General features: G+C 37.6%; 3 protein-coding genes across 8 annotated transcripts; 1 reads left to right on the forward strand and 2 right to left on the reverse strand.

Moving 5' to 3' along the window:
- Positions 1-1,178: 1,178 nt before the first annotated feature.
- Positions 1,179-4,631, forward strand: wdr73 (WD repeat domain 73). The gene is made up of 8 exons (XM_057360447.1): positions 1,179-1,365; positions 1,512-1,579; positions 1,683-1,768; positions 1,849-1,937; positions 2,109-2,176; positions 2,621-2,782; positions 2,877-3,245; positions 3,322-4,631. The coding sequence occupies exons 1-8, from the start codon at positions 1,313-1,315 to the stop codon at positions 3,558-3,560; spliced, it is 1,134 nt and encodes a 377-aa protein (XP_057216430.1). The 5' UTR covers positions 1,179-1,312; the 3' UTR covers positions 3,561-4,631.
- Positions 4,632-6,946: 2,315 nt separating this feature from the next.
- neu3.2 (sialidase 3 (membrane sialidase), tandem duplicate 2) lies at positions 6,947-8,635 on the reverse strand. 3 transcript variants are annotated; one of them, XM_057360762.1, is made up of 4 exons: positions 8,583-8,631; positions 8,296-8,355; positions 8,098-8,177; positions 6,947-8,017 (listed from the first exon to the last, which is right to left on the reverse strand). In XM_057360762.1, the coding sequence occupies exons 3-4, from the start codon at positions 8,131-8,133 to the stop codon at positions 7,094-7,096; spliced, it is 960 nt and encodes a 319-aa protein (XP_057216745.1). In that variant the 5' UTR covers positions 8,134-8,177; positions 8,296-8,355; positions 8,583-8,631; the 3' UTR covers positions 6,947-7,093. The 3 variants fall into 3 exon arrangements, with proteins under 3 accessions (XP_057216745.1, XP_057216743.1, XP_057216744.1); XM_057360760.1 differs by having other exon boundaries at positions 8,098-8,355; positions 8,583-8,635; XM_057360761.1 differs by lacking the exon at positions 8,583-8,631 and having other exon boundaries at positions 8,242-8,349.
- Positions 8,636-11,019: 2,384 nt separating this feature from the next.
- neu3.1 (sialidase 3 (membrane sialidase), tandem duplicate 1) lies at positions 11,020-14,812 on the reverse strand. 4 transcript variants are annotated; one of them, XM_057360163.1, is made up of 3 exons: positions 14,708-14,812; positions 13,404-13,659; positions 11,020-13,192 (listed from the first exon to the last, which is right to left on the reverse strand). In XM_057360163.1, the coding sequence occupies exons 2-3, from the start codon at positions 13,626-13,628 to the stop codon at positions 12,218-12,220; spliced, it is 1,200 nt and encodes a 399-aa protein (XP_057216146.1). In that variant the 5' UTR covers positions 13,629-13,659; positions 14,708-14,812; the 3' UTR covers positions 11,020-12,217. The 4 variants fall into 4 exon arrangements, with proteins under 4 accessions (XP_057216146.1, XP_057216145.1, XP_057216147.1 ...); XM_057360162.1 differs by having other exon boundaries at positions 13,404-13,905; positions 14,708-14,808; XM_057360164.1 differs by having other exon boundaries at positions 14,580-14,799.
- Positions 14,813-14,838: the final 26 nt, after the last annotated feature.

Genomic DNA, 14,838 nt, shown 5'->3' on the forward strand with positions numbered 1-14,838 from the left:
GTGTGCAACTCAGAAGTTTTGCAATGTGATTCTGGGTTTCAGTCCTTGACCCAAACACCGCAGACACAGTGAGATTCATTTCAGATCTGGCTAATGTTCTTCTTTGTGTCCACAGGGGGAATGTTTTGTATTTGGCCCTTTATAATGGCCTCGTGATGCATCGGATGACGCACATTAGGAAAAAGGCTAATAAAGCCGTGACCCATTTTCACACGTTTTACCAATTCAACTCCCTTTGTAAAATTCCCCTTAAACAGCACTGCGCTTTTACCATAATCATTGATCAGTGTGTGAACCATGAATAATTTGCTTTAATAACAGATGAAGTTGCTTGATTGCTGTCATGAACACTAATTAAAATGGGAAAATATATATATATTTCAAAAATTAATAAGGGAAGCATGCCAAGTTCATGTCTGATTCAAAAATGCACATGTAGCTTTATTGAAAAACAGTATTTAATTCCATAATAACATGTAGTCCTTTGAATGAAAGATTTGGGTATGTTAGCTTTTAATGCTGCAGTGACATCTACTGGTCACACCTAAATCAGATTTTTGTGACCTAAAAAGAGTTAACTGGTGCATTTCACATTTTAAATCTGACCTTCTTGGTACAGTATGTCGAGGTTGCTGGCGACAAAGGCTGTTCATACATTATTACTCAAAAAGTATAACTATGTGTTTTTATTGTTGCTATATGAAGCATATCGGTTTTTAAGATTCATCATCCAAAGACATAAACTAGTGCAGCTGAGCCGCAGAGCAAGGATATGATCTCTAAAAATGTTACACCTGAACATTTAGAAAAGACTATAATGTTGTGATTCCATTTTGGCAGAATGATATACAATCTTATACGAACTGATGGACAAAATCAGAATGACTGCAACTTTAAAAATACTAAATAATAAGCTTCTTTTTGTTTAACCATATACCTTTCAGTTTTTTAAACCAGAATGATAAGCAAATGAAATAATGTTCGGGAAAAGACAAAAAAGAAAGTTGTAAAAGAATAATATTTAGTGTAGCCTACTACTTGAGCCACCATAAAATAGACAGAATTGTGGCGACTTTAACTTTAAGAGAGACAGAAAATAAAAGTATAAAGTTATTTTAGTCTACCTGCTTTTACAAAGGTGACGCCGATAGGTGGCGATATGCAACCGTCGGCTTTCAACAACTCGTGCTGAAGAATATGTCCCGGAAGTATAATACGTTTTTAAATATCTGCAGTGAAATAAATCATTTCTATTCTATGTAAGAATAAAAAATAAGTTCTTAAACACATTTTGAATGAACCATTATTCAGCATGGATACATCCTCTGATGAAGCCGATGACTGGTTTATTGATTCTCTAAACACGTGAGTTTACAGTAACGTTAGTAGTTTATAAAAATACAACAACTTTGTATAGCGACAGTGTCTCAAAGCCTAATGTGTGCTCCCTACCTAGACATCAGTTTTTCTACACTATAGGAGCGTCTAAATATCAGATGTTTTGATTTCAGGTACAAAGACCTGCATGTTTTTCAACTCGAGCATCCCACAAAAGTGATAGAGTGGACTGGTGACAAACGTAAGATGACTCTTGAGTCCTTGAAACATTATTAATAATAGAAATATTAATTAAATAAGTAAAATTAACGGTGCGTTATAACAAAGATTGCTTTCTCTTCCAGGTATTTGTGTGGCAGGATACACTGGAGCAAGAAGTGAAATCTTGGAGTTACTTCTGCCTCTGAAATTATATGCAGGAGACAACCAGGTGAATATAGAGGAATGTTATACAAGATACATGCCTGAACACAAACTGGTTTTAATTGTCTATTGTTCACCATTCCTAAGGGTCTTTGTGCAGAACGAGACTTCAAAGTACAGCATGGAGGATTTTCAGAAGAACCTGTTGAGTGTTTGATACATATCCCTGAAACAAGGTAACAACTAGATGTGTACATGTTCATTATTTACTCTCATAGTGAAATGACTGTGATCAGAAAATTGTGTTAGCCCAGTATCATCGAGTAAGTGTGAAGTATTTTATTGGTTATATTGTAGAGGAAAACAGAATACATCATTTTTGCTCATGTAACATCAGCTTTTTACAGGTTTGTGGTGACAAGTGGAGGTTCAAGTCCAGCATTGCAGATTTGGGATATTGGAGGAGATGATAGTGGTAAGATATTTTGTCTGTGTGGGTAAATGCAAACGCAGTTAAAGGTATAGGTCTCCCAAAAATGAAAATTCTGTCATCATTTACTCACCCTCAAGTTGTTCCAAATCTGTATACATTTTCCTTGTTCTGTTGGACACAAAATAATTTTGAGATATTTTGAAGAAACCAAACAGTTCTGGAGCACAATTGACCATCAGTTTTTCGCTAGTCAGTGGTGCTAAATGCATAAATCTAATCCTGTGATGTTGCGATCAGAATTACACATTTTTAATAATTTTTCTAATAAAATACATGCGAGTAATACAACAAATACAATGCAAGTTTTGAAGTGTGCAAAGAAATGCATGTTGTCCTGCACCCGTTTCGAATATTGTTTTCTTAAAGCAAAATTCTTAAAGCATTTTGCAAATGTCATTTGTTTTCTAACCTGTTATTTCAACACAGATGTTATAAAAAGGACTGGAGTCATAAACCCCAAAAGCACATCAGCAAAATGCGGTAAAATAGCATCTGGTTTGACTGAGAATCCCACAGTCCTTCATGGTTCTTATACTAGTGACGTTCAACTGACAGAGTTAGCAACAGGAAGAGTTTTGTATACAGTAGGTAATGTCAAAACCCAACATTGTTAGTTTGTGTTTGAAGTACTGTCAAATAAACCAGAACAGCTAATTTTATCTTGTTGATTTTTCTTTGACAGGAAACGAGTCCTCGGATTTAGTGAGCGGCTTGCAGTTTGTTAACGCTTGTGTGTTTCTCATTTGTACAAGCAATGGTGCCCTGCTTATGGGAGACATAAGAGACCCTCTGACCTGTCATTATCCTCTAAAGGAAAGTATGAGCGGACTACACTGGTGTTTTGGATTGAGAACGAGCAGTTCTCAATCAGATCCGTCCCTCTGTACTATAGCAAGACTTTCTTCATCTGGTCACATGGTTCTGTCTGATCTGAGAGATTTACAGAATCCGTTTTGTCAAACTCAACTAAATGTCCAACACAGCTCAGCGAAGAATGAATTTCTGATCGTGTCTTGGGCTTCTGTTCTTGACAGCTGTCTTTCTGTGTCTGGTAAGTAGAGATCCTTTCTTTTATAATGTTAACAATATAAGTACACCCCAATAACCTGACAATCTTTATTTTGAAGGGTTTGATGGAACAGTACAGGTCTATAACACACGGAATTGGAGTACAGAGGCACAGACCCCTCAGCCTGTTTTTTCACACCGAGGTCATGATATGTCATATGAAGCTAAATGCAGTGGTTCCAGACCTGTGGTTACTACCCACGCTTGGCATCCATCGCGACCAAACACTCTTCTCTCGGCAGCTACTGATGGATCTGTACATGTATGGGACTGGGTGGACAAAACCACTGACACATGAGAATCTGTTGGGGTTCATTAGATTAAAACTATTGTGTGTGTAGTGGTAAGCACACATCCCCTTGATTCTGTTTTAAAAGTCAGATATGTTAAAATGTTAAACAGATTTCCATAACATCACGTTTCCACTGAGAGTTTGCAATTCTGTTGTAAGTTCTTGTAATAGTGTAGTGCTTTGAATGTAATAGTAAACAATTGAAAGTCTTGGAGGTTTTCTCTGATACTTCCAAAACAGACACCAAGAATCAGTTATTAGAGCTCTGTTTCAAACAACGTAAGCTTAGTAGGGCCTGTGAATCTCTTGGGCCCTGTCCACACTAACATGGCTATTTTCAAATCCACAGCTTTTTTATGCAGTTTGGCCGTGTGTACTGTGGGAAATATTATTCAGAATATGAGTATGAAGTAATTACTATATAATCAATAAGTGAATTTCATTAATAATCATTGCATTGTGTTTGTTTAAATGTGTTTGCTGTGTTGCTCAGTGAAAATTTCTGTCGATTAGACTGTTTGTAACAGAAAAACAGGAAACTAGCTTAACCGCAGAAGAGGAACTAACTGTGTGTACGTGCAGAATCATCACAGCTCGTTTTGACGAGTCTAACCAACTAACACACACAGAGTTATGAATTAATCCATTGCATATGTTTTAAGTATAATCATGAGTTTTGATGTGTTTTATTGAACCATAGGATTAAGAAGCAACGCTGCATAATCAAAGTATTAGATGATTGAGTGTTTTTTACTGAAAGTATTTTGACATGTTGTCTTGCGATATGAAACTGTCTCGAGGGGGCACTTCCTCAAATTAGCGAAGAGAAGTGTTGCAAAAACATGTTTTGCAGAAACTGGCGAAGGAGGAATGGAGTCAGATACACGTGGTACACGGTGGTCGGTGGAAAGAGAGCAACACCCCTTAAAAGGCAAAACGGGTCAGAAGATAGAACGACGTCACATACTGTATAAATATGCATGTCAGGAAATGATCTGGGTTGTTGGCTTTTTGGAGAGAGAGTGGTGATTTACTGGCAACCCAAAGCTTTGTTACTCCTTTTTACATCTGATAATAAACTTCTAATTGATTTTGAAGAACGTCTCTGTACAAATTTTTGAACATGCAGGACTGCCTCAAAAGTCCAACAGTACACACGCAAACGAAGTTTTTGTGTAACCAAACCAAACAAACCAAACATTTTTGAAAACTCCTGCCAAGGTGAAGATTTTCAGAAACTCTGGTTGTAGCGTGATCGTTTTTAGCCTACCGGAATCGGTTGTCACCTTTTTTCAGGCTTCTGTTTGGTAAACATGGCTTTACAGTTTAAGTTATAGCGGCACCTGCTGGTTTGGCGGGTTCTTGACAACACTTTATTGTTTGTTTTTGCGTTTTCATGTGGACAGATTTTTTTGAAAACGAAGGAAGAAAAACGTTTATAAAAATACCCGTGTGTGTGTGGACTAGGCCTTGAGTGCAATGAAAAATACAACAAAGTAGTTTAAGGGGTGGAGTCACAAAAGCGGACTCTTCCTGGCTTCTCCAAACTTGTAGACGGGCTTGTTAGATGACTTATTGTGCAATAGATTGTCGTCTTTGAATCCATAGAAAGTATAGAAAAAAATCACTATTCATCTCTATTTCATATTCAATGTTGCCTAAGCATTTATTTAGATCTTTGTAAATGATTAGAGATGTTTATACAGAAAGCTTTCAAGTAAACTGCACATTTCTGCAAATATCTCCCAGGTATTTTGTGCATACAAAAAAGAGCTAGAAACCATAGCAGACCCAAGAGAACTAAATTATACATTGAACATTCAACTAGCCCAAAACAGCCAATGGAGATTTTATAAGTAGGCCTACAAAGTGCAGTGGGCTGCTGCATTATTGGGCTCCACCCAGGCAATTCATTACAGACTGATTATAGAATAATGACTTGCACTGGGACCATTTTAAGTGTTTGCAGAGGCGTTGGGGAGGAGTCATAAAATATTTTGGTAAGTGGACTGTTGCTGACACAAGCAACATCTCCCTTCCTAAAAAATAAGTGCAGCAACAAAGTGCTCATAAGATGACTCATTTTATATTTCAATGGACAGAAATATTTTTGGTTGGTCCAGTTCATACCGAGACCTCAAAAAAACATTTCAGAAAATGTACGTATAAAGGAACAATACGGTCCTAACGCGTCTCTGCTGGAAAGTCTTTATAATATCAACACAGGTCCTGCCTGACTTTTATCCTTCTTTTTAAACTTAAAATCCACAAACCTTTATTTTATGTAATACATAAGACATAGCTCTTTCTACAGTCTTTCTAATGCCCGCAAAATCTCTTCCCTGCGTCAACATGAGAACGACATCTTTTTGTACTGTGGTGGCCACTGTCGTGTTTGGACTGAGCGATTCGTGGCAAATCTATAATACAATGCTAGTGGCCGCTGTTAATCAAAAACTGCACCTTTAAGGTTGTTTTTGTAAACATTAGTTAATGCGTTAGCCAACATGAACAAAACTGCATTTTTTATCTTTGTTTATTTCAGCATTTACTAACATATATAAAAAACAAAAGCTGTGTTTTACATTACTTTAAGCACAGTAACTTGAACAGTCCTACTGGCATTAAAGGGGCCATATGGCGCGAACACATGTTTTTCTGTGTCTTTGGTGTGTTATAAGTTGCCCATGCATGTATTAGACACATAAAATTGCACAAATTAAAGTGTCGGAACAAAAGATGCATTCTATCAAAAAGCAAATGCTCAACCAGACCTGCCTGAAACGCCTCGTGTAACCACACCCCCACAAATCTACGTCAGTTCGTGGTATGATTTGAGTAAGACCGCCCAAATGTACGCAAGTAAGGTGGTTTATGTACAATTGCCTTGTACATAAGGCATGTGCCTTGTACTTTGCCTTGTGCAAAGTACCTGTCAGTACAATTGCTTTGGAACCTGATGTTCCAAATATGGTGAGAGGCGTTACATTTCCGTCACACGCTTGCAGTATACGACCAATCACTACGCACTGGTGAACTGGCCAATCATAGCACACCTCGCTTTTCAGAGCGATGTGCTTTGTAAGAAATCTGCGTGTTTCAGAGAGGCGGTTCAAACAGGAGATACAAACATGCACGGTATGTGGAAAATACAGCGTTTGTGAACCTTAAATCGTGTATACACATTGCATTACATCTAAAACAAACTAAAATATTTGTTTTAGCCGTGTCATATGACCCCTTTAACCAAGACGAATAAAGTCTGGAAACTATAGGCCTATTGTTTGTTGTTAGCTAAAATTAGCTAATTCTTTTACAAATGTTAAAAAATACAAGCTTATTATAAAGTGTAAGTCTTTAATTAATTTAAGATCCCTTGAAAGTCTTCAAGGTCAACCAACCAAATCAAATAAATGCTGACTCTGAGATTTCCCCTGGCGTTTTATTAAATGAATAGCAAGTATCGATAATAATAAAAGGCACTAGTCATTTCATCTTTAATTACCTAAAATAACATTTTTAGAATGCTTTTTTCAACATTATTCAGCATTCTTGGCCTGAATGACATCAGACAGTTTAAAAATGACCAAGCCCACTTCTTCATCCTCCCTGCTCTCTCCACACTCCATGAGACAAGCAAAATATCCTCCATCTCCACACTGAGCCAGATCCGAGTATCCACTGGGACCATGATGGAGTATAATTTTAAGTTCCTCCCACCCTGAAGCATCCCATGGTGTTTTATTCAAATAGATACCAAGGGACCTTCTCTGGTGTGGATTGGTTGGATGACAGTACATCAGCCAGGTGTTTTCAGATCTTTTATCAGGGGCAAAACTTAACACGCTACCTTGGCAACCGTATCCGGTCTCGGACAGCTTACGTGCAGATGAAGGGTTGTCAAAGACTTCTCCAGTGCTCTTGCTCAGAGCCTCAACTCTGTGACCGGATCGACTACGAGCATTGCAGTATAGATGGTGTTTACCCACATGGTCTATGATCTCGGCCATCTCACACTCGCAAGACTCATCAGACATATGTTCTCCAACATGCCAAGAGCTTCCATGGTCATCACTGTAAAGTGCAAATGAATATGGTGTGGGCTTATGAGTGGGATGGCAATGATATGCATAGGCCGGGATAATCAATCTCCCACTCTGCGTTTGGATACCATGCCCTGGCCCGACAGCAAAGGTGGCCCAGTGTTTTATCTGGTCGCGGATCACATCTGTCGTCAAATCCATGATATGGCTCCAGGTGTTGCCAGTGTCCTTGCTGGTTACATAACAAAGTCGAGCCTGATTTTTATTTTCCTTTATTTGGGCTTGTTCAGAAACTCCAACTGGAACCGTGATGAAAAACAAAAACAGGATCTTGTTTTTTTTCTCGTAGACCGGACATGGGTTCATGCTGCGGTGGTTTGGTAGACAAGCCGAAAAAAGCACTTTGTGATTATTATCCCACTGAAATTAAAGATGCAGATGCCATGAAGACCTATAGATATATTGGCTAAATAAATAAATAAACAAGTAGCAAGCTTTACCTCAACCTGTCCATCATTCCACATTCCTCTTCTCATCACTAGGACATCTGCATCAGTGTCATCCGGTGTTTTCCGTTTCTCTGCAAAGGCAATGTATGTTTGATTTTCATTGATATATATGAGAGCTGGAATTCTATAAGTCACCTGGTTTGGTCCACATTCTGGACACTTCTCTTCTTGTTTGAATATTGTAGTTACCAGTAACTGTTTTGATGTGATTCCTGAATGTGTTTCACTGTACATTGTTAAATGTTTGTCCTAGAAATAAAACAAGTGCATTTATATTAATTCAAGTTTATACCACAAGCTGCATAAATATTTGTGGTTAAATACCTCTTGAAGATATATAAAAAACAACTTGGACAACCTTATGTGCTGTGCAAAAGCTTGAAGTAAATTCTTATATTCCGCACACTTTAATAATAAGAGAAAAATCTGTTTACCAGCAGGAAACTATAATCCCAAGTAAAAAATCAGAAATGTACCTTACTGCAACAAAACCAATATGAATCTGTGCCTCCAAGCTGCCGCACCACGACCTGACTGATAAAAATCTAACCCACGTAGACTGTATGCTTTTTTATTTATAGTATGTAACTGGATATTAAGCTCAGCAACAGGGCGGGTGGGGTATCGGCTGGGTAAGCCCCTTGTCTTGTCAAAAGTTCACCTTAAGAAGTTACTATAGACACGTTCAGTCAGGCAGTGATCAATCTTTCCTGTAATTTTAATATCACCAGTGTAGAGCAAGCAGTGAAAAAATAAAAACAACAATTGTCCAGATTTCCTGAGGACTATGTTTGGCTTGAAAAATTACAACCATGTCAAAACAAAGTATTTACCATAGACTGTATAAAACATTGACGTAGTGTCTGTGACGTCACCCGTAGGTTTCTGAGGAGCTTTTTTGAAGCCTAAAGTGGGCAGAGCCGCCAAGTGGCACGTCAATCCTGGATCATCGAAATTGGGCAAAGAGGCAGGATGTGGTTGGAGCTGAGGTGCCTTGTTGCTGAAACCACCTGTCACTAAAGTGGCCACACCCTTAATTATGCAGAATTGTAAGCCTTATAATTTAAATGGATTAGTTTCAGCAAGGGGCTCAATGAGATGAATTAAAGTTTAAGTCACTTCCATGTTGGTTTCGAGAGAGAGAACAGAAGGTTGCCTCTTGGTATTTACAATAACATACTGTAAACAGGGCTGGTGATATAACAACTGTTGGGTAGTCATTAGTGAAGCCAGCCCTGGATTGTAAATATCTTCATACAAAATAATGTTCCCAATAAACAGGATGTGCAGTGAAACACTGGAAATTAAGTCTATTGTTGCATTTGGACCAATGCAATGATTGACCTTCCACATACTATATAAAATGACCTTAAGACCACTTTACTTAGTGATTGCTATCAAGAGACTTTCAACCAGCATAATAAAAATGTTTCTGGACAGGACTGCCCACCCTGACTTTAATATATACAGCCGTGGAAAACTTAAGAGAGAATTTCAAAGCCCATTTTCAGTTTTTCTGGACTATTTATAGGTATGTTTTTAGGTAAAATGATCAAAAAAATTATTATGTGAACTACTAACAATATTTCTCCCAATTTTAAAATAAAAATATTGTTTCAATTTTCATTTATTTGCAGAAAATGAAAACTGGAGAAACAGGTCAAAACAACATAAAAGATGCTCTGTAATTTTTCAGACCTCAAATATTGCAAAGAAAACAAGTTAATATCGGCCTTGATAGATTTGATAGATTCTACTTTCTTGTTATTGATCCAAAATGATACCGTAGTGTTGTTCCATCTTGTTCATATGCCAAAACTGATAGATCTAACTATCCTGCAGACTTGGATGTCAGAGGGGAGGAACAGCAGGCAGGAGACGAAGTGATGTTATAATAAAATAAAACATTAGATTGAAAGTCGTGCTGGGTGACACGAAAAAAAGTTGTGCTGACTGACACGAAAAAAGGGGGAAATTCGTGGCAGTAAACACAAATTAATAGATTACAATTCGTGACAATGACACAAATTCCTTTGAGACGGTGTTGAGATTGCTTACACAGACATACTTTTTCAGTATATCTGTGTGCGCATTGTAAGAATATTACTTGTTAATGTATACAATTACAGAACTCAGAAAAAATAACTAAGTGACAAGAGCCACTACTAATATTTTAAGAATATTAGTAAATAATTGTTATTAAATAATCCAAATATTTCACAGTATATGTTTTTCAAAGCAGAATGTATCGAGGCTTGCAGAATATCATCCGTCAACTCACACTTCTCTGAAATCCCAGTAATTTGTTAAACTGAATAAAAGCATTTTATTGAAACATTTTTCTTTTTTATTTGGGCTTGTTCAGAAACTCCTAATGGAATGTGATGAAAACAAGATCTAGGATCTTCTCTCATAAACCGGACACAGGTTCATGATGAAGTTGTTTGGTAGACAAGCTGATATGAGCACTTATTATCTTACTGAAAAAAAAATCAATGTCAGTAGTTGAATTCTGTGTACAACATTGTTCTCAAAATGTAAAGTTTTTCTTAAGCATCGGTGTGGCCAAGATGAATTTTCAAGTCATTATTCAGTTTTAAACTTGTGCATATGTTACATTAAAACCTGCTTTGCAACAGCCTCAAGTAAATGTTTATGTACCACACACCTTAATAATCAGAGTAAAATTACCCAGGAAACTATATAATCCACAGGTCAGAAATGCTGCAGCGTCAGTCTTTACCAGATAATACATCTCACCAATGTACAATTATCTGGTCCATAGTCCATGGGTTATTTTAGCAATTCTCATTAGTTTTTAATGAACAAAGAAAATGTTTAATTCAATGGAATTTTTGACCTTGTATAGACACCTGTAAAGTACAATTGATTATAGACACAACCAGGCACTGATTAATCTTTACTGAAATTTTATTGTCACCAATTTAGACAAAATGTATGGCATTCTTTTGCTGGATAACACATACTAAATCAGTCCACATTCCCCAATAGCTAAACCAGTTTTTTTTAAACTATGCACATTTGGCACATGCCTTTATCCACAGCTATATAGTGCATTCAACTTATACATTTTTGCAGACACAATCATTGAGAGAGTTGCGCCAACGGAAGTTCAACATTTTCGCGTGTCTTGTGATTCATGGAGCCTTCAGATTGTTCCAGGAAGTTATGTTTTCTCTTTAAATGCTTTATTTCTTTCATTTTTTGATTTATTAAATGACTTACATCTATAAATGGGTTAAACGTTTACCTCAGTTGGTCTGTTTAGCCGCAGCTCCATGCATTACTAGTAACTTCTGGGAACTATTCAGAGCCTCCATGAACTGCCATTGCTGTGAAAAAAAAACGGTTCTATTGGAGTCAACGGAGTTGACGCAACTCTCTCTCTCTCAATGGCTCTGCATGTTTGGTAAGTGTGATCAAACCCATAAATGGTTCTTAAAGGGATAGTTCACCCAAAAATGAAATACATTCTCTAGTTGTTACAACCTTGTATAAATGTATTTGATTGGTTAAACACAGAGAAAGATATTTGGACGAATGCTTGGAACCAAAAAGTTGAATGAATGAAGCATTTATATAGCGCTTAATTGTGTATTGCTGTACACCCAAAGCGCTTTACAATCATATGAGGGGGGTCTCTCCTCAACTACCAGTTGGACCCCGTTGACTACCATAGTAGGAAAAATTACAAAGGTAGTCAAAAGTGCCCCAGAACTGTTTGCTTTCATACAATCTTTAAAATATCTTCTTTTGTGTTCAACAGAACAAAAAATGTATAAAGTATTTTTTTTCTGTAATGGTAGTTAATGGGGTCCAAGAACTGTTCGGTTATATGCATTCTTCCAAATATCTTTCTCTGTGTTCTTCAGAACAAAGAAATGTATACAGATTTGGAACTCGAAGGTGAGTAAATGATGACAGAATTTTTAATTTTGGGTGAACTGTCCCTTTAATAATTGTTTTCCTTCAATAAATAACTACAGGTTACAGCTTAGGCTCTATCAGTATCAACATAGGTGAGACTTTTCACTTGTTTGACATTAAAAAACATGCCCAAAACAACTCTAAATAAAACTAGTTTGCTTCATCACACATCACAAGCGTGCATGACATCACCGAGTTTAAATTCAACAAAGGCTATCTCCTCAAGCTCACTCTTCTCTCCACACTCCATGAGGCAAGCAAAGTTCTGCTCGTACTGAGTCAAGTCTGAGTATCCGCTGGGACCCCTGTTGATGATCCAGGGCCGACTCCATCCAGAAGCATTTAAAGGTGATTTATTCAAATAAACTCCAAGATCCTTCCTCTTCTTTTTATTAGTTGGATGGGAATAGAGTAACCATGTCTTTGGGTCTAATTGTGCTGAGGGATCGTTTTGTTTCTCGTCCTCGTCGTCTGATGGCTTTGGCACAGGGAAGCTCAACACGCTACCTTGGCAACCGTGTCCGGGCTCCACAAGTTTCTGTGCAAAATGCGGTTTGTCGAAAGCTGCCCCATCGCTCTTGCTTAAAGCCTCTACTCTGTGGCCCTGTGTACTACGGGCATTACAGTACAAATGTCTCTTTTCATCATGGTCTATGATCTCCGCCATCTCACACTCACAAGACTTCATCAGGATTTCCCCCCCTATATTCCAGGTGGTACCACAGTCATCACTGTAGAATGATAAAGCATGAGGCCTTACAGAAAGTGGAAAACGGAATGGGAAACATCTGCGATGAAAATAATAAACATAAGCAGGGATGATTAATTTTCCAGTTTTCATCTGAATGCCATGTCCTGGTCCAACTGCAAAAGTAGCCCAATGGCTGATCTTATCTCCGATCACACTGTCTGTTAAATCTTTCGTCTCGCTCCAGTTCTGGCCATAGTCCATACTAGTGACATAACACAGACGGGCTCGATTCTTACCTGTAGCAATCTGGCTGTGCTCGGTAGTATGACCCAATATGCAGATAAAGAAGAGAAAAATTGTTTTGGATTTTTTCTCATAGACTGGGCAAGGATTCATAGTGCGATGGTCCGGTAAACAGGCCGAAGACAGTGTTTGAGCAGGAGACCACTGAAAAGCATAACAATTCATTAAATTGTGTGGCAGTAGAAGAGTTTGAATGGCTAACATTCTGCAAGAAATAAAGTGATACAGATTTGGAAACAGATGAGGCTAAGTAAATCCCAGTTTTGGGATTGTTTAAATAATAAATGGAAAATGTATATAACTAAATAAAGAATTTGAAAATCTATCTGTATCATCTGGTAAAGAAATGCATTACCTGGATGGATCCATTATGAAGTGATCCCCTCCTCATGACCAACAATTTTGCATCACTGTCACGTGGTGTGCTGCGCTCTTCAGCAAAGGCGAGAAACGTGTGAGCATCACTTATGTAGATGAGAGCTGGAATTCTGAATGTGGTACCATCCTTCTGTTGTTTAAATAATGATGTTTTAGTAGGTTGGGATTCTGGGGAGTTTTGAGACGCCATGCTGTCAATCATTCCTGGAAACTGTTGGACTTTAGAGGCTGTCCTGCATGTTCAAAATTCGAAGAGAAACTTTTAAGTTCAAAACTGAAGTTTATTAATCAGATTTCAAAGAGTAACAAAGCTTTGGGTTGTCAGTTGCTCTCCACACTCTCTCCAACAGCCAACAACAACCCAAAATATTCAAAACACCCATATTTATAAAGTATGTGACGTCGCTCGTATCTTCTGACTCCTCCTCTGCTTTTTGCTCCCTTTCCACCAATCACCGTGAAGTCCTTTTTCTTAGTTCCTGTAAAATAACATTTCAAAACGTATATCCTGTGGTCAATCGCCAGTCCTGAGGAATGTTCTCCAGGACAGTTTCTTTTTGGGGAGCGGTCTCCTAAAAACAGTTCCCTGTGGCCGGACAACATACCAACATTCTTAACATTCTTTTAGTAAAAAGAAAACACTCAATCATCTAATGTTTTTAATTATATAGCGTTGTTTCTTAATCCTATGATTCATTAAAACACATCACAACTCATGATTATACTTAGAACATATGCAGTGGATTGATTCATAACATTTATTTTTCTTTGTGACTCTTTATATGTGTGTGTGTTAATCTAGATAATTTATGACTCCAACCCCCAACTTTCTCTGTTTTCTTTGTTTGCCACAGTAACTTTCCACTGAGTGAAATAGAAAGCACATGACAAAAACACACAGCTTAATGAAACAAATGAAAGAAAACACTTATTGATTATATTGATATTTAAATCATACTTTTATCTAAAAAATATTCCCACAAAACACACGTGTTGTATGACAAGCTGTAATAATGCAGTGACCTTTGAACGTGAATCGACTGAAAAATCAGCCGTGAAGTCATGAAAATACCAAATATTTTAATAAATGATTGTAAACCACAAATCTAAAGGACACATTCTGTCATAGGAACACTGCAGTAATTTTACTCACAGGGCGGTGCTGAAGAAAGTGACTACTGAAATGTGTCGATAAACGACTGTATTAATATGTTACAGTAACGTTAGACAAAAAAATCGAAATTATATTCATGCTTATCTCTCACATGCCTCTGAACTTACGTTATCGCGTTTAGGAGATTAATTTAAAGACCCGTTTGCTCAAAACATAGCCCTTAACAGCAGCTGCAGACAGAACAGCAGACTGCTGTTCAAGCTGGAAGCGGAAAAACATTCGCGAGCGGTGCATTGTG

Source organism: Triplophysa rosa, linkage group LG19, assembly GCF_024868665.1.
Source record: "Triplophysa rosa linkage group LG19, Trosa_1v2, whole genome shotgun sequence".
NCBI classification, from domain to species: Eukaryota; Metazoa; Chordata; class Actinopteri; order Cypriniformes; family Nemacheilidae; genus Triplophysa; species Triplophysa rosa.

Coding starts and splice junctions, on each gene's coding strand:
- neu3.2 (XM_057360760.1), bottom strand. CDS start 8,340: ATGTACAGTGAAACACATTCAGGAATCACATCAAAACAGTTACTGGTA. Junction 8,018..8,097: donor GGAATGATGGACAGGTTGAG/GTAAAGCTTGCT, acceptor CTTTAATTTCAG/TGGGATAATAATCACAAAGT.
- wdr73 (XM_057360447.1), top strand. CDS start 1,313: ATGGATACATCCTCTGATGAAGCCGATGACTGGTTTATTGATTCTCTA. Junction 2,177..2,620: donor TATTGGAGGAGATGATAGTG/GTAAGATATTTT, acceptor ATTTCAACACAG/ATGTTATAAAAAGGACTGGA. Junction 3,246..3,321: donor CAGCTGTCTTTCTGTGTCTG/GTAAGTAGAGAT, acceptor TTTATTTTGAAG/GGTTTGATGGAACAGTACAG.
- neu3.1 (XM_057360163.1), bottom strand. CDS start 13,628: ATGATTGACAGCATGGCGTCTCAAAACTCCCCAGAATCCCAACCTACT. Junction 13,193..13,403: donor TTCATAATGGATCCATCCAG/GTAATGCATTTC, acceptor TATGCTTTTCAG/TGGTCTCCTGCTCAAACACT.